We start from the raw sequence: 24,414 nt of genomic DNA on the forward strand, positions 1-24,414 counted from the left end.
GAAGGATACTGCTTCTTGTCCTCTTTAGACTACTTGCTACATGAGGTGTGTGTAGCCCTAAGGGGGCTGGCCTAGTGTCCGTTTGTCCTTTAGATGGCAGCATAATCCTGTACTGCTTATTATGATCAAACTGTCCTTCAATGGACTCTGAGATATAGAATTTCCCGGTGAGTGCAAACCTTATTATTCAGGAACACTCACTGGTATCCTACAGGTATGCAGGATTAACATCTGTGAATTGGCGCAAGTGAATTAGGCTAACAATCTAACCCGATCTATTCATTACAGTCTGGGTCGAGAGTTTGTGCTTGGGACTTGGAAACCCCAATTTCAGTTATTCGATAATGGTCATCTATTATCTTTTACACCCTGACTTAAAAAAGGCCTATTCATCAGAAGTTATAATTTTAAAGGCTGATGACTTCTTTGCATCTTTTACTTCCTGCATAAAAGATTATGGCTCTCTGGCCGAAGTTACAGAGGAGAAGCAGTTTCTGCAGCACTGAGCTTTCCATAGTCACTAGCCTACCAGTATAGATTTCTTGGCGTTCTGGTTCTTATTATCACTGTGTTTTCTTTAGCGGTTTCTATTGTTCGTCTGTGTTTAAAGAATAACTGCTAAACCTGTTTGCTATGGGCAACACATTGTTTTGAATTCAGTCTTTTTTTTTTATAACTTAGGTGTAGGAAGCAGTGTCTATTGTGCAGTGCTTGCCAAATATTTCTAATTTGTTTTTCTACCAATATAAAAAGTGCATAAACTGTTGCTGTGAATAACACTGCCTTTTTTGATTATATAGTGTGATAGCAATTCAATATCTTGTAAAGTCCACTATAACTAAAGTGTAATTTTTCCAGGAAACGATGGCCATCTCAGATTTGTAACAAGTGTACATTAAGTGTTTTTTCCTCTGTTAGTTTTTCTAGGAAACCCTGATGGGAGAATCAGAAGCTGTTAATGTAATTGCTACTGAGAATGTTGTGGCTACAAAGATTAATATACTGCCTACAATTAACTACAGCATCTCACTAACAGGTGTCACAGATAAAGTGAACAGGTGCAAAGATGTCGATAGCAAGGGCTCAGGAATGGCTGCCTGCCCTCTACAGAGTGACCCGCTACCAGCAAAACAGCCTCCGTACTCTTACCAGCAAATCAACTGCCTGGACAGTGTCATTAGGTGAGACTTAATCTGGGGCTTGAACAGCTTGCTAAGTTATTTCTATCAAAGATGTTAAGTATGTCCTTAAAGCGGAGTTCCACCCAAAAGTGGAACTTCCGCTTTAGGTGGTCCTAACCCCCTGACATGCCACATTTGGCATGTCATTTTTGGGGGGGGGGGGGGGGGAGAGGGTACCTAGTTTTGACAGGTACCCGCTCCCACTTCCGCTCGGAGCGCCGCGGCGCCCTGAGCGGAAGTTCTCCTCTCCCCCTCCCTCCCTGCAATCTTCTGGGACATGTCAAAGGTCCCAGAAGATTGCCAGCCAATCACGGCGCGTAGCGCAACTCGCGCATGTGCAGTGCGTACCCGGCTCTGAAGCCGCAAACTGTCACAGCCGGGTGCCCACAGCAGTGATGCCGGCGCCAAGGGAGAGGATCGAGGCTTCGGGCGGCCGCATCGCTGGACCGTTGGACAGGTGAGTGAAATGGCTGGAACTCCGCTTTAAAGAGCACACCCAAAAAAGCATTCAAGAATATTTATATATAGGATTGTATAACAGTCCAGTACGGTATACCTATTTTATTGTTTATTACATTGAACAAACACCGACCTGGTGTTCTAAAACACGTCTCAGTTAGAGGTGGAAACTGTAATGCTGAAACACCTATTGACTTTTGACCTCAGTTAAGTCTCCTGCTGTATTCATTTTTCTTTCCCTCCCACCGCAAGTTCTCAGTCCTCTTGGAGCAGGATGTACAGAGTTCGTACAGAGTGTTTTCTTGCTGGTTTTTCACCCTTTCACCAACATCCTAAAGGGGTTGTAAAGTCACATCTATTACTCATATTTTAATATTAAAAGAATGAATATTCTTTTCCTCTGTTTTAAGAACATATTAAATACAGTGTGTCTGTTTGTTTTTTTGTTTTTTTTTAATTAAAAAAGCTAAATCTCCCTCGCCCAGATCTGCTATGTGGTCGCATGTCCTCCCTCTTCTCTCCTTCTTGATCGAAGGAGTACAGTGGGAGGGGCTAAGATTCTCCTCTGATGTATGCAAGCTAGCAGGGGGAGGACATGTGACCACACAGCAGAACTGTTTAGCTTCATAATAAAAAAAAATACACACACTGCACTTAATATGTTCCTGAAGCAGAGAGGATAAAGGTATATAACAGATGTAACCAGTGGCGCCCGAGTCCACCCATTGTGTGACAATAGCGAATGAAAATTCTCTTACGTCCTCCGACAGTCGCCGCCTCCTCTAAGTCATCACTATTGGGTATTGTCCACCTATCCGTAGGAATAGCTAGGCATATAGACTTAGTCAAAAGACAAAAGGCATTAGCATATACACACCCACGGGGGCTGTCCCATCTGGTCAATACCCCCCCTGCATCACCACTCCCAACTCAGTTTTAGTTTGCCTAGCATCAGGAATAGTCAGGCTACCTTGTGCTGGGGCTTCAGTCTCAGCCTTCCTAAATCTTTTATTTGATTTTCTTTTTAAATGTCAGTTTTTTTCTCTCACTTTACTAGCTGTTCATTTTGTCAGCTTTTAGTTTTAGTTTATTATTCGGATGAAGATGGATCATGCGGTGCTGGGATTCGGACTGGCCGCCCTGGTTCTCCAGGGCACAGAGGGTCAGATGGACCCCCAGCCCGCCATCGAGCGTTCAGCTATGGTTCGCCCTGGCATTAAGAACGACCCATCCCTGTTTGCTGCAGGGATGCAGCCGTGAGGTGGCTACCTCACAGGATTCGTCTGCGGTACTGCATCGTCATGTCCCTGGCTCACGGCACTCCCTGTCAGATGAGGACAGAGGTTTATCCGTGCATAGAGGCTCCCCCACGCCATCGGGTACAGGTAAGTGCTTTTCTGTGTGGGGCCTCTGCCTGGGGTGGCAGTCTGTGTTGCTGTGTGTCCCCATATCTGTGCCTGTGTGACTCCCTGTGCGATCCCTGCGGGGTTCGCTGTGTGCAGATCTGTATGTTTGCCGGGGGTCCCTGTCCCTGTGTCACCTTAGGTGCATGTTTGGGGGTACAGACTTGTGTGTTGTGCGGCGACCGCTGTGGGGGTAAAATCGCGCGGTCCGCCATGTTTTTACTATGCACACGTGTATAGCCCCTCTGAGGCGAGTATACAGCTCATTTTGGCGCCATCCGCCGCCATTTTGTGGGCGGTGGAACGATCGGTTCGGCCGCATGTCGGCGGCCATCTTGGCGTATCCTCCTATGCATCCCTATGGGACAGCCATTTTCCCTGGGGTCTGGCTTATGGCCAGCCCCCCCCAGCAGCATTTCCTTTTCCTCTCAGACAGCAAGGACACAGGTAGCAACGATCTGTGGGCTCTGCAGTTTATCTCTCTGTCTTCTGTATACTGCTTCTGGCTCAGTTTCTTTCTCCTTTTGGGGGTCTTCATAGCTGTGACAGTAGCGGTGGGCTGCGTACTCCGCAGCGCTATTTAAGGGGACAGTACACTACTTTTTTGCACTGTAGTTTTTTAATATCTTGAGCCATGGATTCTCAGGAAAGCAAGTTTCCACCAGCTTTAGTGGGGGGCCCCAGTTCTCCTGTGGCCCCGCTGCGACCTGATCTGGCTGCTGTGGTTGCGACTTTAGTGGCAAATATGGAAATGCTGATGTCTGAATGGGCTGCGAGAAAACGGCCCAGGCTGTCTCTCTCTTCTGATTCAGATGGGGATATGGATGCTGCTGCTGCGAGTGTGCCCTTTTCAGGGTCCCGCTCATCCTTAGACCCCCCCGGGGTCTGAGGGGGAGGCTGAGGTGGAGGGTGTTGATACATCCTCCCCAGGGTCACCCGAAGAATGGGCGACCATGGATGAGTTGATTATTTTGTTTAAGGATACCCAGTCCTCCGGGCGTTGTGTCCTCTTTTGGGACGCACAGGACCAGCAAGTCTGCGCAGGTTTTTCCCTGCCAAGCGGAATTCCATTACACTGTTAATGAAATGTGGCGCACTTTAAAACGTCCATTCCTGGTACCTAGTCAAATTGCTTTATCCTTTTGCGCCGGCTACGGAATCGCGATGGTGTGTGCCTCCACAGGTAGATCACACTGTGGCCGTGCTGAACAAGGCCACCTTGGTTCCTACTGAGGATACCCCGGTTTTCCGGGTTCCCACGGACCGGCGGTTGGAGTCTCTAGCCCGCCATTCCTATACGGTGGCGGATTTGTTGCTCAAACCCGTTTTCGCGTCCGTTATGGTGGCTCAGGCGGTGGCTGATTGGATTAAGGTGCTTAGAAGCAACCTAGTGTCCGATGACGTGCCGCCTGCACGACTGGAAATGGTGGACCAGATCCATCAAGGAGTCATGTATCTGTGTGATGCAGCCCTAAATGAGGCCCCCTGGGTGGATCGCCTCTCGAGTGTTGCGGTACTTAACCGGCAACTGATATGGCTGAAGAGCTGGTCGGCCGACCAGTCCTCGCGGAAAACTGTTGCTGATTTTCCCTATGCTGGCTCTCGCCTTTTTGGCGAGGCGTTGGATACCCTGGGGAAAGGCGTCACGGGGGGTAAGAGCACTATGCTACCCCAGAACCCGAAGAACAAGTCTTTCCGTGGCAAGCGGGGTTCTGCGCCTAGATCTAATCAGGGGTCCTTTCGTGCCTTTCGGAACCAATCCAAGGGCGAGCCCTTTAAGGCCCAGGGCAACCAGAAGAAACCCTGGGCGGGTAAGCAGAAGACCGGCAATGCCGGTTTGGCGGGACACTCCGCCTCTGCCTGAAGGGGCGCCCTCACCCATTTCTGGGGTGGGGGGACGTTTGCGCGGTTTCCTCCAACCTTGGCTGCTCCGGATCTCGGACAGGTGGGTCCAGGAAATCGTTCGATCAGGTTACAAGATCTAATTCCTTTCCAGGCCGGCGGACAGATTCTTTCCCTCCAATCTCTATCTGCTTCCGGGGCGTCTGCAGGACTTGCATCAAGCGGTGCAGGACATGCTTGCTCAGGGGGTGATTGTCCCGGTGCCTCATCGGGACAGGTTTCGGGGGTTTTATTCGGATCTGTTCACTGTGCCCAGGAAGGAGGGCAAAGTGCGTCCTATTCTGGACCTGAAAGTGCTGAACCGCTTCGTGCGTGTTCGGAAGTTTCGAATGGAGTCTCTCCGTTCGGTTGTGGCCTCCTTGAGTCCAGGAGAATTCCTGGCTTCGATAGATCTGAAGGATGCGTACCTGCACATCCCCATTTTCGAGGGTCATCAGCGGTACCTTCGGTTCGCTATCGCAGAGGACCACTACCAGTTTGTGGCATTACCGTTCGGTCTCTCTTCGGCACCCAGGGTATTTACCAAGGTGTTGGCACCGGTTCTGGGCCTGCTGCGGCCCCAGGGCATTGCGGTCCTGGGGTACCTGGGCGATCTGCTTCTGAGATCGCGTGCCAGTCAGGACCTTGTGCGCGATCTGTCCATCACGGTACAGACGCTCCAGGAGTTCGGGTGGACCATCAACGTTCAAAAATCAGCGTTGTCTCCGTCGCTTCGCCTTCCCTATCTGGGAATGGTTCTGGACTCTGCTCAGGCAAAGGTATTCTTGCCGGAGGACAAGCTCCGGACTTTGCGGGACGAAATCCGGTCCCTCAGGGACAATCCGTCCTCGTCACTCAGGGCCTGCATGCGGGGCCTGGGTTTGATGGTGTCTGCCTTCGAGGCAATTCCCTTTGCCCAGTTCCACACACGGGCTCTCCAGACGGAGATCCTGGCCAGGTGGGACAGACTTCCTCAGTCCTTGGATCTGGAGGTTTCCTTGAGTCGCCGGACCAGATTGGCTCTTCTGTGGTGGATCAAGTCCCCGTCGGTGGCGGAAGGCAAGTCCTTCCACCCGTTGGTGTGGACCGTGGTTACCACCGATGCCAGCCTGTCGGGCTGGGGTGGAGTCCTGGGCACCCTGTCTGCCCAGGGCACTTGGTCGGAGGAGGAATCCTCCCTCCCGATAAATGTGCTGGAACTACGAGCGATAAAACTCTGTCTCTTCCAGTGGTCGGACCGTCTCCAGGGCCTGCCGGTTCGCGTACAGACGGACAATGCTACCGCGGTGGCTTACATCAACCACCAGGGGGGCACCAGGAGTGCTCGAGCAGCCCGGGAGGTGACCAACATCCTGTCTTGGGCCGAGACTCATGTCCCGGCTATTTCGGCAGTTCACATTCCGGGTGTGGAGAATTGGCAGGCAGACTATCTGTGCCGCCAGACCCTGGACCAGGGAATGGTCCCTACACCCGGAGGTCTTTCAGATGCTGTGTGCAAAGTGGGGATCCCCAGACGTGGATCTGTTCGCATCTCGGCTAAACCGAAAGGTGGAAAGGTTCGTGGCAAGAACGCGCGACCCGTTGGCGGACGCCTCGGATGCGTTGGTGGCCCCTTGGCATCAGTATCGTCTGATGTATGCCTTTCCTCCGATTCAGTTACTATCCCGGTTCCTTCGCAGATTGATCTCGGAACCGCACATGGTGATTCTGGTGGCGCTGGACTGGCCTCGCCGGTCTTGGTACGCCGACGTTGTTCACCTGGCAGTGGCACCTCCGTGGCACCTGCCTTTGCGGGAAGATTTCCTGTCTCAGGGTCCGATCTTCCATCCTGCTTTACAGTCGCTGGCTTTAATGGCCTGGCTGTTGAGACCCAGATCTTGAAGGACAAGGGTCTATCTTCTGAGGTTATCCCTACCCTGATCAAGGCTAGAAAATCTTCCTCTGGTAAGATTTATTACCGTACCTGGAAAGCCTACTTCACCTGGTGTGAGTCCAGGGGGTTTTCCCCTCGTTCTTACTCGGTGTCGAGAATCTTGGCTTTCCTCCAGTCTGGAGTGGATCAGCGCCTGGCGCTGGCCACTATAAAGGGCCAGGTGTCAGCACTGGCGGTCCTTTTCCAACGCCCTGTGGCGTCTCATTCCTTGGTGCGCACATTCATTCAAGGTGTGCGACATTTGGCTCCTCCTAGGAAGGAGCCTTTACCTCCATGGGACTTGAACTTGGTCCTGTCCGCATTGCAGCGTGCTCCTTTTGAAAATATCAGGGAGATATCGTTGCCTCTGCTGTCGAAAAAGGTTGCTTTTCTTGGTGCGATCACTTCGGCTCGCAGAGTGTCGGAGCTGGCGGCGTTGTCTTGCCGCTCCCCTTACTTGATAATTCACAAGGATAAGGTGGTGTTGAGAACACCCCGTCCTTTCTTCCCAAGGTGATCACGGAGTTCCACCTTAATGAGGAAATTGTCCTGCCTTCGCTTTGTACAAAGCCTAAACATCCAAAGGAGATTGCTTTGCATTCCTTGGATGTTGTCAGGGCGATCAGGGTTTACCTGAAGTCTACGGAATCCTTTCGGAAGGCGGACTCTCTTTGTCCTTCCTGAGGGACCTCGGAAGGGCATGGCTGCATCGGCAGCGACTATTGCCAAGTGGATCAGACAGACCATTGAGCAGGCCTTTGCCTTGAAGGAACGGGTTCCGCCCTTCCCTGTTAAAGCGCACTCTACCAGGTCTTTGAGTACTTCCTGGGCCTGTTGGCATCGGGCCTCGGTGGCCCAGGTGTGCAAGGCGGCGACTTGGTCGTCGGTGCACACTTTTTCCAAGTTCTACAAAGTAGACGTTCTGGCATCAGCTGATGCTTCTTTTGGCCGCAAAGTTCTCAGTGCGGCTGTGCCATGATGGACCCTTGCATTTTTTCTCTGGGTCCCTGGCTGTTGGCATTTGCTTTCCTGGGCTGTTGCTCCTGTTGAGCATTGTTTTTTTTCGGTTGCCCAGTTGGTTCTTACGGTGCATGTAAGATTCCTTTCTCTGATGTGGGTACTGCGTTGCCTTTTCTACAGTTGCGTCTCCCACCCCTCATGTCTATACTGCTTTGGGACATCCCAATAGTGATGACTTAGAGGAGGCGGCGACTGTCGGAGGACGTAAGCGAAAACTGAATTTTTGTAAAATCTTACCTGTAAAATTCCTTTCTCTGAGTCCTCCGACAGTCGCCGCCCCCGCCCCTCTTTTGGGGTTCTTATTACCTACTGCTATGCTACCAAACTGAGTTGGGAGTGGTGATGCAGGGGGGGTATTGACCAGATGGGACAGCCCCCGTGGGTGTGTATATGCTAATGCCTTTTGTCTTTGGACTAAGTCTATATGCCTAGCTATTCCTACGGATAGGTGGACAATACCCAATAGTGATGACTTAGAGGAGGCGGCGACTGTCGAAGGACTCAGAGAAAGGAATTTTACAGGTAAGATTTTCCAAAAATTAAGTTTTTCACACCCGATCCTCCTCCAGGCCAATCGGGAAGTGAGTCTGATACGCGCTTCCTGATTGGCCGCAAGGTAAACCCCATGCCATTGGCCGAGGAGGAGGCGGGAGTGGGAGGACTGGAGAAGACGCGCCACCGGGACACTGAGGAGAAGCCACCTGCCGCTGCTGCTCCAGGTAAGTAAGGGGGCACGCATGCTGATCTCTGCATTGGGGGAATGTATGCTGGTCACTGCATTGGGGGCATGTATGCTGGTCACTGCATTGGGGGCATGTATGCTGGTCACTGCATTGGGGGCATGTATGCTGGTCACTGCATAGAAGGGGGCACGTACGCTGGTCACTTCATTGAAGGGGGCACGTACGCTGGTCACTTCATTGAAGGGGGCACGTACGCTGGTCACTTCATTGAAGGGGGCACGTACGCTGGTCACTTCATTGAAGGGGGCACGTACGCTGGTCACTGTGCATTGAAAGGGGGCACGTACGCTGGTCACTGTGCATTGAAAGGGGGCACGTACGCTGGTCACTGTGCATTGAAAGGGGGCACGCTGGTCACTGTGCATTGAAAGGGGGCACACTATACCTTAATTACTGAAGGCCCCTCTCACACTTTTGCGACCTCAAAGTCACGCAATTTTTTTACAGCGTTTTTTGCAGCAAAGCCTATTACATTTCTCTGTTTGCGCCCCCCCCCCCCCCAAAAAAAAAAATTTGAGCACCAGCCGCCACTGGATGCAACTTTACAACCACTTTACCAAAAGGGAGGAACAGCTGCAGCAGAATACTAAATCAAGGCAGAAGGGGAGGGGCGGGAGGAGATCGACTTCAGTTTACACACAGACTATGGAAATGACAGGGAGGGGGAGATGCAGAGACCCTGAATACACAGCGGAATGATGGGGGCAAGTAATCTGGCCACACTATCGGATCAGCAGCCATGATAAGCATGGTCAGTACACAGGGGAAGACAGGAACAGGCAGGATCCACCAGGTATTGTACAACATTGAAATGGACAATTGACATGGCAAAAGCACTGTGCTATATCTTGTGCCTTTTTAAGGGACAGGAGCATTTTTTTGGGTTACAATCACTTTAACGTCATACCATAAGTGTGAAATTATTCACATTTTTGTATATACTCTGTTAGGTTTCATGAGTTGTGCAAGGAAAATACAGTCTTGCTTTAGTAGTCCTTTACATAGAAATGAAAAGATCCTCTAAGCGTTTCCTAGGCTATAATTATGTAAAGAGAAAGTCTAATTTTACAGAACCATACACTTTGCTTTTTCCATATACAGTGGGGAAGATAATTTTTTGATCTTCTGCAGATTTTGTAAGTTTGCCCACTTACAAAGAAATTAAGAGACTATAATTTTTATATAGGTGTATTTTAAATGCTAGAGACAGAATAGCAACCAAAAATCTTTAGGAACATATTAAACAAAAATATCTCACAGTGCATTCCACTGGGAAATAAATATGGAAGAGCCAAGGTCAAACCAGGGTGGCTAAACTGTAATGTAAAAATGCTTATTAGAGGAAAAAAAATGGCTTTTAAGAAATATAAATCGGAGGGGACATTATCGGCTTTCCACCAATACAAGGAATCGAATAAGAAATGTAAAAATCAGGACAGCAAAAAAATACTTCGAAAGACACATAGAGGAGAGAAAAAAAAAAACCTAAGAAATTGTTTAAATATATTAATAGCAAAAAAGGAAGGTCAGAGCATGTTGCACACATAATTAATGATGATGGGAGGATGGTTACAGATGACACAGAGAAGGCAACTGTACTAAATACTTTCTTCTCCGTTTTTACACATGAAAAGGAGGGGTATACTGATCATGACTGTATGGTTAGCAGCACATCACGGGACTTGCCGCTGTGGCTAACAGAGGGTGAAATCAAGGAAGGACTTGATTACATTAACACAAATAAATTACCAGGACTGGCTGGCTTGCTCCCTAGAGTACTTAAGGAACTTAGTAGGGTTATATTGAGACCGTTGTTCCTAATCTTTGCAGACAGTATATTGATGGGAACTGTACCAGGTGATTGGAGGGAACCCAATATGATACCAATATTCAAAAAAGGGCAGAGGCATATTCCGGGCAACCATAGGCCGGTCAGCCTGATATCAATAGTATGTAAATTATTGGAAGGGATGATAAGGGACTATATCCAAGAATTTGCTAAGGACAACAGTATCATCTGCAGTAATCGGGACGGGTTTACAAAATGACGTTCTTGCCGAACCAATCTGTTGACATTTTATGAGGTGGTGAGCTGTGAGCTAGATGGGGGGAGACTTGTGGATGTGGTGTATCTGGATTTTGCTTAGGCATTCGACACAGTTGCCCACAAACGCTTAATCTACAAACTAAGGTCTGCAGGCATCGATCACAAGGTTTGTTCTTGGATAGAAAACTGGTTTCATGGGCGTGTCCAAAGGGTTGACCTGAACAGAATGACCTGAACAAAAAAACAGAGTGGGCAAATACATGGCATATGAGGTTTAATGTAGAGAAATGTAAGATATTGAGAAATATACTCTAGGGGGGGAACCTCTGGCGGAATCCAGGATGGAGAAAGATCTGGGGGTTCTGGTAGAAGATAGACTAAGCAATAGCATGCAATGTCAAGGTGCAGCTGCCAAAGCCGGCAGAATATTAGCATTCATAAGGAAGTTGATATATTCCAGAGATAAATCTATAATCCTGCCACTTTATAAAACCATGGTCCAGCCACATCTGGAGTATTCTGTCCAGTTCTTGTCGCCAATCCTCAGAAGGGATGTGCTGGAACTGGAGAGAGTGCAAAGAAGGGCAACTAAACTAATAAAGGAATTGGAGGGCCTTACAAGCACTTAACTTATTCTCCCTGGAGAGGAGACGCCTGAGAGGGAACATGATAGTGATTTACAAATACCTCAGTGGTGATCCCAGCATAGGGAAAAAACTATTTAGTCTCAAGGATTGTAAGAGGACAGGTGGCCACACAATGAGATTAGAGGAGAGGCGGTTTAACCTTAAGCTGTGTAAGGGGTTTTTCACTGTAAGGGTGGTGAAAATGTGGAACTCTCTTCCACAATTGGTGGTAACTGCTGGGAGAATGGCTACTTTAAAAAAGACTCTTGAACGTGCATCTCATAGATCACAACATTCAGGGTTATGGGAAATGATCACATCACTGACACACACACACACACACACACACACACACACACACACACACACACACACACACACAAACACACACACCTGCTCAGGTTGAACTGGATGGACTGTTGTCTTTATTCAACATCAACTACTATGTAACTAATCCAGAAAAAAAAAAAATTATGCAAATTTATAAATTGAGTTGCAGTTCAGTGAGTAAAAATTAAAATTTGATCCCCAAGCAAAACATGGCTTACTACTTGGTGGAGAAACCCTTGTTGGCAAGCACAGAGGTAAGACTTTTTTTTATAGTTTACTAGGTGTGCACACATCTTAGGAGGGATTTTGGCTCACCCTTCCTTACAGATCTTCTCTAAATCCTTATGTTTCCTGGCTGTCGCTTGCCAACTCGAAGTTTCAACTCCCTCCATAAATTTTCTTTAGGATTAGGGTCTGGAGACTGGCTAGGCCACTCCATGACCTTAATGCGGAACTGTAATCCCCCCCCCCCCCCCCCCCAAAATAAAAATAAATGTTAAGATTTTCAGAGATAAAAAGTACTTCCATCACCACACAAATCTCAATGCGCATGCTAGCATTCAACTCCAGCATTAACTGCTAAGTCAAATACATTTCCAACTGTCCTGCAGGGGCGCTCTTTTCCCTGCTCACTTTCAAGCTGAACAGATGTAAACAATAGAGTAAAGGCTATGTGGTAATAAATCAGCCTACCTTTCTGCTTTCTGCCTGTGGCTCTTAAACCCCCTCTGTAGCATCTCACTTCACCTTCTCTGTGCTAATTTCATGGCTGCCACATCCATACCCAACTCTGAACCTGTCTCTCCTGTTGAGGTGTCTGATCAAGGATGAACAACGCAGGGATAGCACTGAAAATGACAGCAGCTATATTATCGCGATGACCGTTTAACATCCGGGCATAAGAAATTTGGAAAGTCTTTCACATGCCAAAAACTCATCCGGCTGCACGTGCACAGTAAAGATTGCTGTGCACATATTTGAGGATTCCTCCACTCTGAAGGGGGTATGAGGCGCCTAAGGACCACACATTATACTGTAATGCAGTGAGCTTTACTTTGGTGCACTTTTTAATATGTGTGTAAAGTTCCACTTTAACCACTTTAGGCCTGGAAGGATTTGACCCCTTCCTGACCAGGCCCTATTTTGCAATTTGGCACTGCGTTATTTTAACAAGCAATTGCGCGGTCGTGCAACGCTTTACCTAAACTAAATTTACGTCCTTTTTTCCCCCACAAATAGAGCTTTCTTTTGGTGGTATTTGATCACCTGTGCGATTACTATATGACATTCTCAAAAGAAAAATGTAAAAATCAAAATTTAACATTTTAGGCCAATTTGTTTTCTGCTACATATTTTTGGTAAAAAAAATCGTATTTTAATTGGTTTGCGCAAAAGTTATTGTGTCTAGTAACTACGGGAAAGATTTATGTCATTTTTATTTAATTTTTTTTTTTTTACTAGTAATGGCGGCGATCTGTTTTTTTTTTTTTTTTTTTTCGTGGGATTGCACATTGCGGCGGAGAGTTTGGACCCCTAACTGACATTTTTGACACTTTTGGGGGGACCAGTGACATTACTACAGTAATCAGTGCTAAAAATATGCACTGTTACTGTAATAATGATACTGGCAGGGAAGGGATTAATACTGGGGGTGATCAAGGGGTTAAGTGTATGTCTAATGCTTACTGACTTGTGGGGGTGGGAGGGGGGGTTCTGTGACAGGCACAGAGATCGCAGTTTCAGCATAGCTGAAACTGCTGATCTGTCCTTGTCGGTCAGTGAGAAGATCCGCCTGCTTTGTTTACATAAGCAGACGGGTCTTCTCTCCGTTTCCCGGAAGATCGGGGGAGGAAGGCGGCAATCGCCGCCTCTCCTCCCCCGGCCCGACTCCCACTGTGTCTAAACACAGCGGGAGCACGCCGCCGAAACCCCTTCCCCTCCAGTCACGTAGTACTATGTGACTGGTCCCAGGGGAGCCGCACTGCCACAGTAATGTTAATGTGGGCAGTCAGCAAGTGGTTAATGTACTTTTTCTTCAGCCACTCCTTTGTTGCCTTGGTGGTATGTTTTGGGTCATTGTCATGCTGAAAGATCAATGACCCATCTTCAGTGTTCTTGGTGAGTGAAGAAGGTTCTTATCCAAGATTTTACAATACATGGCCCCATCCATTGACCCTTCAATGGTGCAAAGTTGGCCTATACTTTAGCAGAGAAACAGCCTCAAAGCATAATGTTTCCACCGCCGTACTTGACTGTAGGGATGGTGTGCTTAGGGTCATAGTCAGCATTTTTCTTCCTCCAAACACAGCGAGCCGAGTTAATGCCAAAGACCTCAATTTTTGTTCTCATCTGACCACAGCACTTTTCTCCCAATCCTTCTCTGAAGTTTGCCAATGAACATCAAAATGATTTAGACAGGCCTGTACACGGGCCTTCTTGTGGAGGGGGACTTTGCGGGTGCTGCAAGATTTCATCCATGGCAGTGTATTGTGTTACCAATGGTTTGTTTGACATTGTAGATGCTTAAACATGTTACATGTTCCACCCTGAAAATGGGTAGAACATGTAACATGTTCTAAAGTGAAATTATTCTTTAAAAATAGGTTTTAAACACAAAGCAAAGTGGACCCTGAGCTAAAACCACTGCTGTTTAATTTAGGAGTTTGATGGTTAAAAGAAGTCGGTGTGTTGTGTAGAAATTAGGTTTAGTCAGTGGTGTGTGTTAGTGTTGGAACACATCTGATTACACTGCTATTTTGATATGTTTTCAAAAGGGGAGGTTATTGCATAGCCTAAAGTTTCATTTCTTTTAAGTTTATAATAAATATATAGAAATGTATGTGGGGAGACAATGTGGTGAGTGACTGACATAAGTGGTTCTGTGTTCAGATTTCTGTTGTTCAGGTCAAGACAAAAGAGGAACTTTGCAATGTATAGTAATGTGTACTTTTTTTCTTTTTTTTTTTTTCTCCCTTGGTCCTTAGATACCTAGAAAGCTGCAGTGTTCTGTCTTCTGAACAAAATACATTTGTCTCACCTGACAGCATGGCATCCTTTGCTTCTAATGATCAATTTCAAATGCAAGGCCAAAGAGGTAAGCTGGAGTATGAGCGGGTACCTGGACTTCAGCCTTTAGAAGTTTTATATGTTGCCTAGCCCACTTTATCTCTGTGGCATAATAGAAAATGGCTTGGCTTAATGTTCCAGTGTGTCTAATGTAGATCTTGATGCCAATATGTGTAGGTTACAGCTGATTTTATCCCATGGTGATTTACTGTTTTTGATTGAATCTTCTCTGTTTCAATCATAAAATCCAAACTTCAATGAGTATGAAAGCTGAGGAATGCACCATTTCATATTTCTGTCATTGTGTTTGTTTCTATTCAAATTAAAAAAAAATAAATAATAAACAGTTATGGCACAAATATTGTCTACATCGCCCTTCCCTGTCTATTCCTAAACCTTCTCGTTTTTCAGATTCTACTGCAGATCCTGTAGTTAACCCCAAAACTAGGATGGCAAGCACTGCTCACTCTCTGCAGTCATCTCTTCCTGGACCTGCCACCACCTGCAAGACTGTATCAGGTTCCTTACCACATCCGTCCCTCACTTCCTTGCCTGTTTCTGGTGCTGCCATTACGCAACTTTCTATGGGTGCCAAGGCAGAGAGTGTGGCATCCTTAACCAGTCACTGCAGCTACAGCAGCACAATTGTACATGTGGGGGACAAGAAGCTGCAACCAGAGACAGGTACATGCTGTTTTTAGAAATTCTATATTTGTATATACACTGCTCAAAAAAATTAAAGGAACACTTTGAAAATCCATTAGATCTCAATAGGGAAAAATACCATGCTGGATATCTATACTGATATGGACTTGGTAATGTGTTAGGAACGAAAGGATACCACATCATTTAATGAAAATTAAAATTATCAACTTACAGACAGCTGAATTTAAAGACACCCTGAAAATCAAAGTGAAAAAATGATGCAGCAGGCTAGTCCATTTTGCTGAAATTTCATTGCAGCAGCTCAAAGTGGTACTAGTAGTTTGTATGGCCCCCATGTGCTTGTATGCATGCCTGACCATGTTGGGGCCTTCTCCTAATAAGACGACGGATGGTGTCCTTGGGTATTTCCTCCCAGATCTGGACCAGGCCATCACTGAGCTCCTGAACAGACTGAGGTGCAACTTGGTGGCGTCAGTTGGACCACAACCTAATGCCCCGATAATGTTCTATTGGATTTAGGTCAGGCGAGCGTGGGGGGACATTCCATGGTATCAATTTCTTCATCCTCCAGGAACTGGCTGCATACTCGAGCCACATGAGGCCAGGCATTGTGCACCAGGAGGAACCTAGGACTTTAGCTTTAGGTTGCCATGTACAATTTTTATATAGATCTGGTCTAATAAAAGGAAAGCTGTGGTCATCCAAATATTTCATAGATTGTATTATGCATATCTTGTAGTCATCTACATAGGAATAGCCATACTTGCTTTTTACATATTCTTGTTCTGCCTGTTGCTCAGCTCAACCCATATGACAACATTTTCCTGTTCTTAGAATTAGAGGATGGGCTGTCACATTGTGAAGTTCTGCCATCGGCACCAGCTAGCACAGAGAAAGAGCCATACAAACCGCTTGGACTAACAAAGGAAGTGCTGGTGGCGCACACACAGAAAGAAGAGAATGACTTCCTCAGTGGCTTCATGGAAAGCAAGAAGCTGAGTGCCTTCCAGACTAGATGTAAAAGCTACATGCATGACCGTCCAGGAGGTGAGTGCTGCCTATATAAATGTGACCACAAAAAACCTTTAAAACTGAAAGTTACAAGCATTTCCTGCAATCTTTGGGCTACATGCAGCGTTACCATGGATCAGTAAATAGAACTTACAAATGTAGTAAACCATTAATATAATATAAAGCTTTTCAGACACACTCTGTGTAACCTAATGCAGAGAGCCCTTTGTTCTCTGTGGTAAATTTGCTTGGCCAGTGGTTTGAGAGAAGATGTACACACAAAGCTCTCTGTGGAGCATTGAAAAGTAGTAATTTTTAGGAGGGTGGTCAGATCTTCAACAGTATAGGGGGGCTGGAGCACTGGAGTAGGAGAGAGAGAGATGTACTCTACTCAAACTGGAACCTGGAAAATATGTAATTTTTGTTGAGTTAATTATATATTTAAAAAGCTCTACCTCACTACACAGCCAGTCATATGACAACTTTATTACCTGGTTCAACCTTGCAGTTCCCCCCATCTCTGCTTCCAGAATACCTATTTCCCTAAAACTATTCCTAATTACCTCTGCCCTGTGAGCATGACAGTTACTATAGACCCAGTAGAGCTGAACACAGTTTTAAAATGGCTATTGAACAAATTCAAATTGTAGCATTATTATGTCCCTTTTTTTTTTTTATATGTTGTACTCAACAACTTTACGATCCCTTGCTCCTCCAGGAAATGATAATGCTGTCCGGAGAAGTGGAAAGGCACGGAAAGCTAAAGTAAAACGCGTGCGACCAGAATCATGGGACAGCAGTAGCTCCGGTGTCCCCCAAGCTCATCGCCCCCCTCTTCCTGGGCTCAATACTACAGCTTGGTCCCAGTCTGATACCTCACATGCCAGCTATCATCCCCTGCCATATCCTATGTTGCCTGCTTATCCATTGCCTGTTTTTCCTTCTCCTCAAATCCCAGTGCCAACAGAAACTACTCATGGTGTCGCCTCCACCACTCTCCCTATGCAGCCTATTCCTACTCCATTGCTTTCCCCCATGGTTGCTCTTGTCCTGCCTAACTATATGTATCCACCTGGAATGGCACCCAGTGTCTATCCTGGAACAGCACCTCAGCATCCATTCCCTGTACAGCCATCATATGCTCCACAACCGACAATGACACTTTCAAATGCTGCATTCTCTGTTCCACAGCCTACTTTCCCTGTTCCACCATCAGTATGTCCACCTGCACCGCATGTTTTCCCTGTTCCTCCACCACCCTCAGCTCCTTTGTCTGCACAGGGCCCTTGTTCTGTGCAGCCATTCTCCTACCCAGTTCCTCCAAACGAACCAAAGATAAGGGAAGGCTTCTCCTGCTCCTCCACCCCACGATATCCTCAGTCTCCTCCATTGTTCCAGTCTCGGTGCAGCTCACCCCTACAACTAAACCTGTTGCAGCTTGAAGAGTCCCAGAAGACTGACCAGTCAGAGCGAGGCACAGGTGGTGCTGTAAACTGTACGTTCATGCCACAGACACGTGAAGATCCTGAACTGGTACTTGATCCTTTTATGTTTTTATTACCTGTTAAAACAGATGTGTAATACAAAGCTGTATGATCTGTATATCACTTCTTAAATCCCTCTCTGTATCCAGCAAGCAAGATCTCATGCGGATGCTCACAACAGTGATGCATTGTCCACCGGCAGTGACTTTATGGATGTATTGTTGCAGGAAGATGCTTTGTCCGCAACTTGTTCTGCCTCCTCTGCAGTATCGGAGTCTCTCACCTGTGGATCTAATGGAAATGGTACCTCTGGGAGCCAAACAGGTTGGTTGATTACTACAGCAGGGTTACAGTTCTGCTTTTGTTACAGCTCTTTTTGCTTGTATATTTTCTTTGTGATAAATAACTAGTATGTTTGTTTCAGGGAGCAGTCAGACAAGCCACAGCAGCAAGTACTTTGGCAGCGTGGATTCCTCAGAGAACAATCAGAAAGGGAGAGGGCCAACACCATCAACTGGGGAGTCTGTTATGAAGTATGTCCTGCAAGACCCCATGTGGCTGCTAATGGCAAATGCAGATGAGAATGTCATGATGACTTACCAAATACCACAGCGGTGAGTGCATGCCAATATTGTGCATGATGTGCAGTTTTTAATATTAAAATTACGTTTTCCAAAATAGTTTCTTGTAGTTCTGTTTAGACTCCTGCAGCAAAATCTCCACACTTGCTTATTTTCTCCTCTGTACTTTCAGAGCTAAAAACTTCTCAATCACCACTACATTCTCTGTAATGAGTGGGAGATCCTTCTGCCAGGGCTCTTTCAGGTGCCTGTGAGAAAGGCATAGCAAAAGTGGAACGTTTATCCTGTTAGTTTCTGGAAAAGATACAAATACTGGTGTTGAGTGCACTGACCAGTTACATGATTGAAACCAGGTCCTAAAAATGAGAATAAGAGTAAGAATCACTAATGAAACACAAGTTGGTTGTTAACTCCTGTAGGTTCTCACGTTTATTATTCCTTTGTGATTGTGCTGCATACATAACAAATTTGCAGTCATGTATTCATTTTTGTGCACCCTAGCAGGGGCAGACTAACAACACTTAGGGCCCCCAGACCAAATAAAGCAAGGCCCCCCTGTCAGGCCCCGCCTCTACATTTTGCACAAAGTACAACTTCTGCCTTTTTTTTTTTTTTTTTTTTTTTTTAAACACTGTTTAATAGAATCTTTCAACACAGGCTACAAAGGAGTCCGAATGGGACCTTGAGAGGGGGGTTTCTCTCTAACAGAGGCCCTCTCTGTGTCCATTAGAGAGTCTGTTAGAAAGCATCCCCTGCAGGCCCCATTAGAGACTACAGCAGAGTCTAATTAATTGGACCTGGAGGGGGGGGGGGGGGGGGGTCTCTAACAGGCCCTTTCAGTTTCCTTTATAGAGTCTGTTAGAGTCCCCTCCAGATCCCATTAGAGACTAAAAAGGAATATAATGGGACCTGGAGGGGGTCTCTTTCTAACAGAGTGTACAGTGAACACCTTCATTTACTTCGGTCCTCATGGGACCCCCTCCTTGTGCAATGACTCTCACCCCTGCCCCAACCTCTCAAAGTAGCACTGTGTAGCGCTCCTCTTAGCTTAACTGAGGGTGCTGTGGCTGGCTGGCTCCCTACTGTGTGTGTGTGGGTGGCTGGCTGGCACGGATGGTGCACCTCCTGTGGTTGGCTGGCCAGGCTCCCTACTGTGGGTGGGTAGGTGGCGGGCACGCGCGATGCACCTGGCTGTGGATGTCTGGCACCCAGGCCCTGCTGTGGGTTCGTCACCGTGAGTGGCTGCCTGGCCCTGCCGTGGGTGGGTCACCGAGGGTGGGTGGCTGGCACCCTGGCCCTGCCGTGGGTGGGTGGCTGGCAACCAGGCCCTGCTGTGGGTTCGTCACCGTGAGTGGCTGCCTGGCCCTGCCGTGGGTGGGTCACCGAGGGTGGGTGGCTGGCACCCTGGCCCTGCCGTGGGTGGATGGCTGGCACCCTGGCCCTGCAGTGGGTGGGTCACCGTGGGTAGGTGGCTGGCACCCTGGCCCTGCCGTGGGTGGGTCACCGGGGGGGGGGGGGGCTGGCTGGCACCCTGGCCCTGCTGTAGGTGGGTCTCTGTGGGGGGCCAGCTGGTGTGTCCTCTCCTCTTCCGCTGTTCGGGCACTGTTTGCCAAGGGACTCTGAGGGAGGCGGCGGCCTTTGCCCTATCCTGGTAGAACTAGAAGAGTTTGCAGCAGGCCCAGGGCACGTAGGTGTGCGGCGCAACATGTAATGACGTGATGAGTCCTGGGCTGGCTACTTCTGCCCGGGCCGGGGGCCCCCTTCCTTTGATGATCCTCATGCGCTTTTGGGCCCGGTCGGGCCCAAAAAAAGATGGTCGCCGTGGGCTCGCGGCCACAAGTTTTTTTTTTTTCTCTGTCGCTCATTGACAGACGCAGTCTTCTTGATTAACAAGAACTGGGTTATGTTGTCTCCGCAGGAGTAGGACTAGGCAGAAAGAAAAAACGTTCTGGCTCCACCCTAGGGGCAGTCCCAGAGGGTATATCCTCCCTCTCTCTGCTACAAGGCATCAGTTTTTTTCTGTCTAGTCAGGAGTAAGGACCTAAGTTCCTTGCTGGGATCTCTGGTCCTGGCAAGATTTTTTTTTTTTAGAAAAAATATTTTTTAGGTAGTTTTTTCTCCAGTGTTTTTTCCTGTGAGATCTTCAAGCAAATACGCCGGACTGGGCGACACTAGTGGTCACCCCAGCCGGCCTACGAGCGCGCGCAGACCATTGCATTGCGCTTGGTCGTCCGCGACACATTCAAGTAAGTATGCGGGGCCGGGCGACGGGCTGGATGTTGAGATCCAGTGGTCACCCTGGTTTCTGCCTACGAGCGCGTGCAGACCAGAGCTCCGCGCTGGGTCGGCCGCGACGGAGTCCCATTGGAGGGACTGACCTTGCGAGTTAAAAGTCTCGCTTGGACGCCAGGAACCAGAGAGTCGAGGCGTCCGGAGTGGTCCACAACCCCCCACCCCGGTGGAGAGGGTATTGTGAAGAGAGGGTGCCTGTCGGTTCGGTATGGTGAGTAAACGTTCCCTTTTTTCCTCGTTATGAGGCAGTATGAATTATGGGCCCCTCCATACATGGTCAGTATATATCTGACACTAAAAGTCCCCCTTGTAAATACAGCATGTGTTTGGTGGGAAGTGGACTCGGTTTGAGAGCTAACACTCTACCCTGCAGACTGTAGTATTACAGCAGACATAGGAGGTATAATCCTACCTTAATTGTAGTGTACCTCCTGCAGATCGATAAACCGCCATTTAGCAGACATGCAGGTGGATGTGCTGGGAAAAACGATTTCGGCAGTCCGCCACCATTTTGCCGTAGACCGGGTGCATGAATGTCCTCAGGTCACGCCGACCGCCATGTTTTTGGAGTCTATTGTCTCCTGTATGGGGGCGGCCATGTTTGATGAGCCCAGCTACCTCGTGGAGAGCTGGGAACGCCGGAAGGCATACACAGGGGGCGGAGCCACACCCTTCTACCCGGGAAAACTAACACAGCTCTTTCCAGTCTGTAAAAGACAGACGCTGACTGCAGTTGGTTGGAAACTCCTCTGCATCGGGTGGTGAGCCTTGAGGGTCCCTCTCTCTCTCTGTGGGGATCGAGAAGCAGGTACTCTGAGGGGCGCTATTGCGCTAGGGGGATACACATAAAAAAAAAAAAAGTTTTTGTTTTTTCTGGCAGAGGTGTCCTGAATTAACATGGACCCTGCCACTCATGTTTCTCCACCGGATCCCCTCGAGGTGTCTGCAGGATCATCCAGCACCCCACTGACGGTTGAATCATTGTCAGCTATTATGGAAACTTTTGTGTCCCGGGTGGAAGTGGCTTGTCAGGGACAGGGCGCAAGAAAGCGACCCCCGCCTAACCCCTTATTATCTGAAACTTCGGATTCAGAATCTGAGCCTATTTCTGCAGTTGCAGGTACTTCATCTGGGATTGGTGTCTTGGGTACTGTCTCTTCAGACAGTGAGGAGGATGTTTCGGCATCAGCCATAGCCCGAGAGGAAGCGTTGGTAAACGCACTCATTGTATCTGTTCAAGAAACCTTAAGATTACAGGGTATTCCGTCGGAAATAGCTGAAACTGAAATCCCCTTTGGGACTAAAAAACGCATTAAAGTAGCGAAGGTTTTTCCATTGCCCAAATGTTTTGGCAATCCAATCAAAGAAGAATGGAGTCTGCCAAAACGCACTTCTGCTATTTCTAAACGCATTAACAGGCGTTATCCGTTTGAGGAAACCCTCATTAAGAAATGGACAGAACCACCTGTGGTGGATTCACCAATTGCTAGATTGAATAAAGCCACGGTTATTCCTTTAGAAGACGCTCCGTCTTTTAAAGATCCAGTGGATCGCAAGATAGAAGCTATGTCTCGCACCATGTTTTCCTTGATTGGATCAGCTTTCAGACCAATAATTGCTATTGGACTGGTTTCGCAGACTGTAACTGAATGGACCAAGTGGTTGCGCCGGGACTTAGAAGAAGTCCCTCAGGCGGTATCAGATTTGTTGGAACAAATGATACAGGGGTTACAGTTTGTGTGTGATGCGGCGTTAGACGCCACTCCATTATTGGCGCGAGCATCAGTTTCAGCAGTGGTTCTCAGGCGTACACTGTGGCTAAAAGGTTGGTTAGCCGACCAAGGTTCCAAAAAAGCATTGGCTAATATCCCCTTTTTAGGAGAGCGTCTATTTGGAGCCAACTTAGATGAGATCATTAAGGATCTCACGGGAGGAAAGAGCACCTTTTTACCGCAAAATGTTAAAGGTAAAGGACCTCGTCAAAGACGAGGGCCTTCTTTCTCTGCTCACAAAAAGTTTTTTCGTCCCGCGGGTGAAAAAATTAAGTCCTCCAAAGCTCCTTCAGGAGGCTTCAGGGGACGTTGGTCGGGCAAGCAAAAGCCCGCCCCCTCCAGACCTTAAGATAAATCGTCCAAAGCCTGAAGGTGCGCCCCCACCCATAACTGGGGTGGGGGGACGTCTTCGCCGGTTCCCGGATCCATGGCTTTCCAGAATCCCGGACAAGTGGGTTTGCGAAGTCATAAGGTCAGGGTAGAAGATCGAGTTTCGATCTCTCCCACCGGCACGATTCTTCCCTTCCAATATCCGACTATCCCCGGATCGTCTAGAAGATCTACGGAGAGCAGTCACGGATTTACTACAACAAGGAGTGGTAGTCCACGTTCCTTGGACAGAACGTTTTCAGGGGTTTTATTCAAACCTATTTACAATACCCAGGAAAGAGGGCAAAGTGCGTCCAATTCTGGACATAAGGGCACTCAATTCCTTTCTCAACATAAGAAAATTCAAGATGGAATCCATTCGCACAGTAGCAGCCTTCCTGCATCCAGGGGATGTCCTAGCGTCCATAGACATCAAGGACGCCTATCTTCACATTCCCATTTTCGCAGGACATCAGTGGCTTCTACGCTTTTCCGTAGAAGAGAACCACTATCAGTTTGTGGCGTTACCTTTCGGTCTCGCCACGGCTCCTCGGGTCTTCACGAAGGTGTTGGCCCCAATGTTGGCACTACTGCGCCAAAGAGGCATATCGATTCTAGGTTACCTAGACGATCTCCTACTTCATGCAGAGTCTCCTCAGACCCTGCTACAAAACATAGAAATTACTATAATTTCTTTACAGGAATTCGGGTGGCTGGTGAACCAGCAAAAGTCATTTCTGGTTCCCACCCAGAGGCTCGAATATCTGGGTCTAATTCTAGACACAGTCAGGACAAGAGTTTTCCTTCCGGTAGGGAAACTCCGGAAGATTCAATCAGCAGTCCAGTTGTTACTATCCAACAGCTGGTCTTCTCTTCGAACTTGCATGAGGGTTCTGGGGTTGATGGTGGCTTCCTTCGAAGCAGTCCCATTTGCCCAGTCCCATACCCGAATTCTTCAGCAAGAGATTCTTCTCAGATGGAATCGGAATCCGGAATCCCTGGACAATCGGATCCGATTGAGCAAACAGACCAGAGAGTCTCTGGTCTGGTGGCTTCGGTCTCCGATGCTCAGCCAGGGAAAGTCATTTCTGCCAATATATTGGACGATAGTGACCACGGATGCCAGTCTATCCGGATGGGGAGGAATTCTCGGTCAATTATCTGTCCAGGGACTTTGGTCCCCGGAAGAATCCAGGTTGCCGATAAATGTATTGGAACTGAGAGCGATCAGACTTTGTCTGATTCACTGGACCGAGCAGCTCCAGGGCAGCCAGGTTCGGATACAGTCGGACAACGCCACGGCCGTGGCTTATGTCAATCACCAGGGGGGCACCAAGAGTGTCCGAGCGGCCAAGGAAGTGGCTTGCATTCTTCCCTGGGCGGAACGATTTGTTCCAGCGATCTCTGCGGTGTTCAATCCGGGGGTGGAAAATTGGCAGGCAGATTATCTCAGGCGTCAGACTCTGGATCAGGGGGAATGGTCCCTCCATCCAGAAGTTTTCCACCAGTTGTGCCTACGTTGGGGCACCCCGGATGTGGATCTGTTGGTATCACTATTCAACAGGAAAGTA

General features: G+C 48.0%; 1 protein-coding gene across 1 annotated transcript in view; it reads left to right on the forward strand.

Moving 5' to 3' along the window:
* PER2 (period circadian regulator 2) overlaps window positions 1–24,414 on the forward strand; it is a 141,922-nt gene that overhangs the window by 59,996 nt on the left and 57,512 nt on the right. Inside the window, exons 14-20 of the mRNA XM_082252090.1 lie at window positions 1,037–1,181; window positions 14,587–14,696; window positions 15,080–15,352; window positions 16,169–16,381; window positions 17,064–17,878; window positions 17,979–18,153; window positions 18,254–18,443. Coding sequence (XP_082108216.1) covers window positions 1,037–1,181; window positions 14,587–14,696; window positions 15,080–15,352; window positions 16,169–16,381; window positions 17,064–17,878; window positions 17,979–18,153; window positions 18,254–18,443 — 1,921 coding nt within the window. The remainder of the gene's footprint in view (window positions 1–1,036; window positions 1,182–14,586; window positions 14,697–15,079; window positions 15,353–16,168; window positions 16,382–17,063; window positions 17,879–17,978; window positions 18,154–18,253; window positions 18,444–24,414) is intronic.

This window comes from Pelophylax lessonae, assembly GCF_965119305.1.
Source record: "Pelophylax lessonae genome assembly, chromosome: 3".
NCBI lineage: Eukaryota > Metazoa > Chordata > Amphibia > Anura > Ranidae > Pelophylax > Pelophylax lessonae.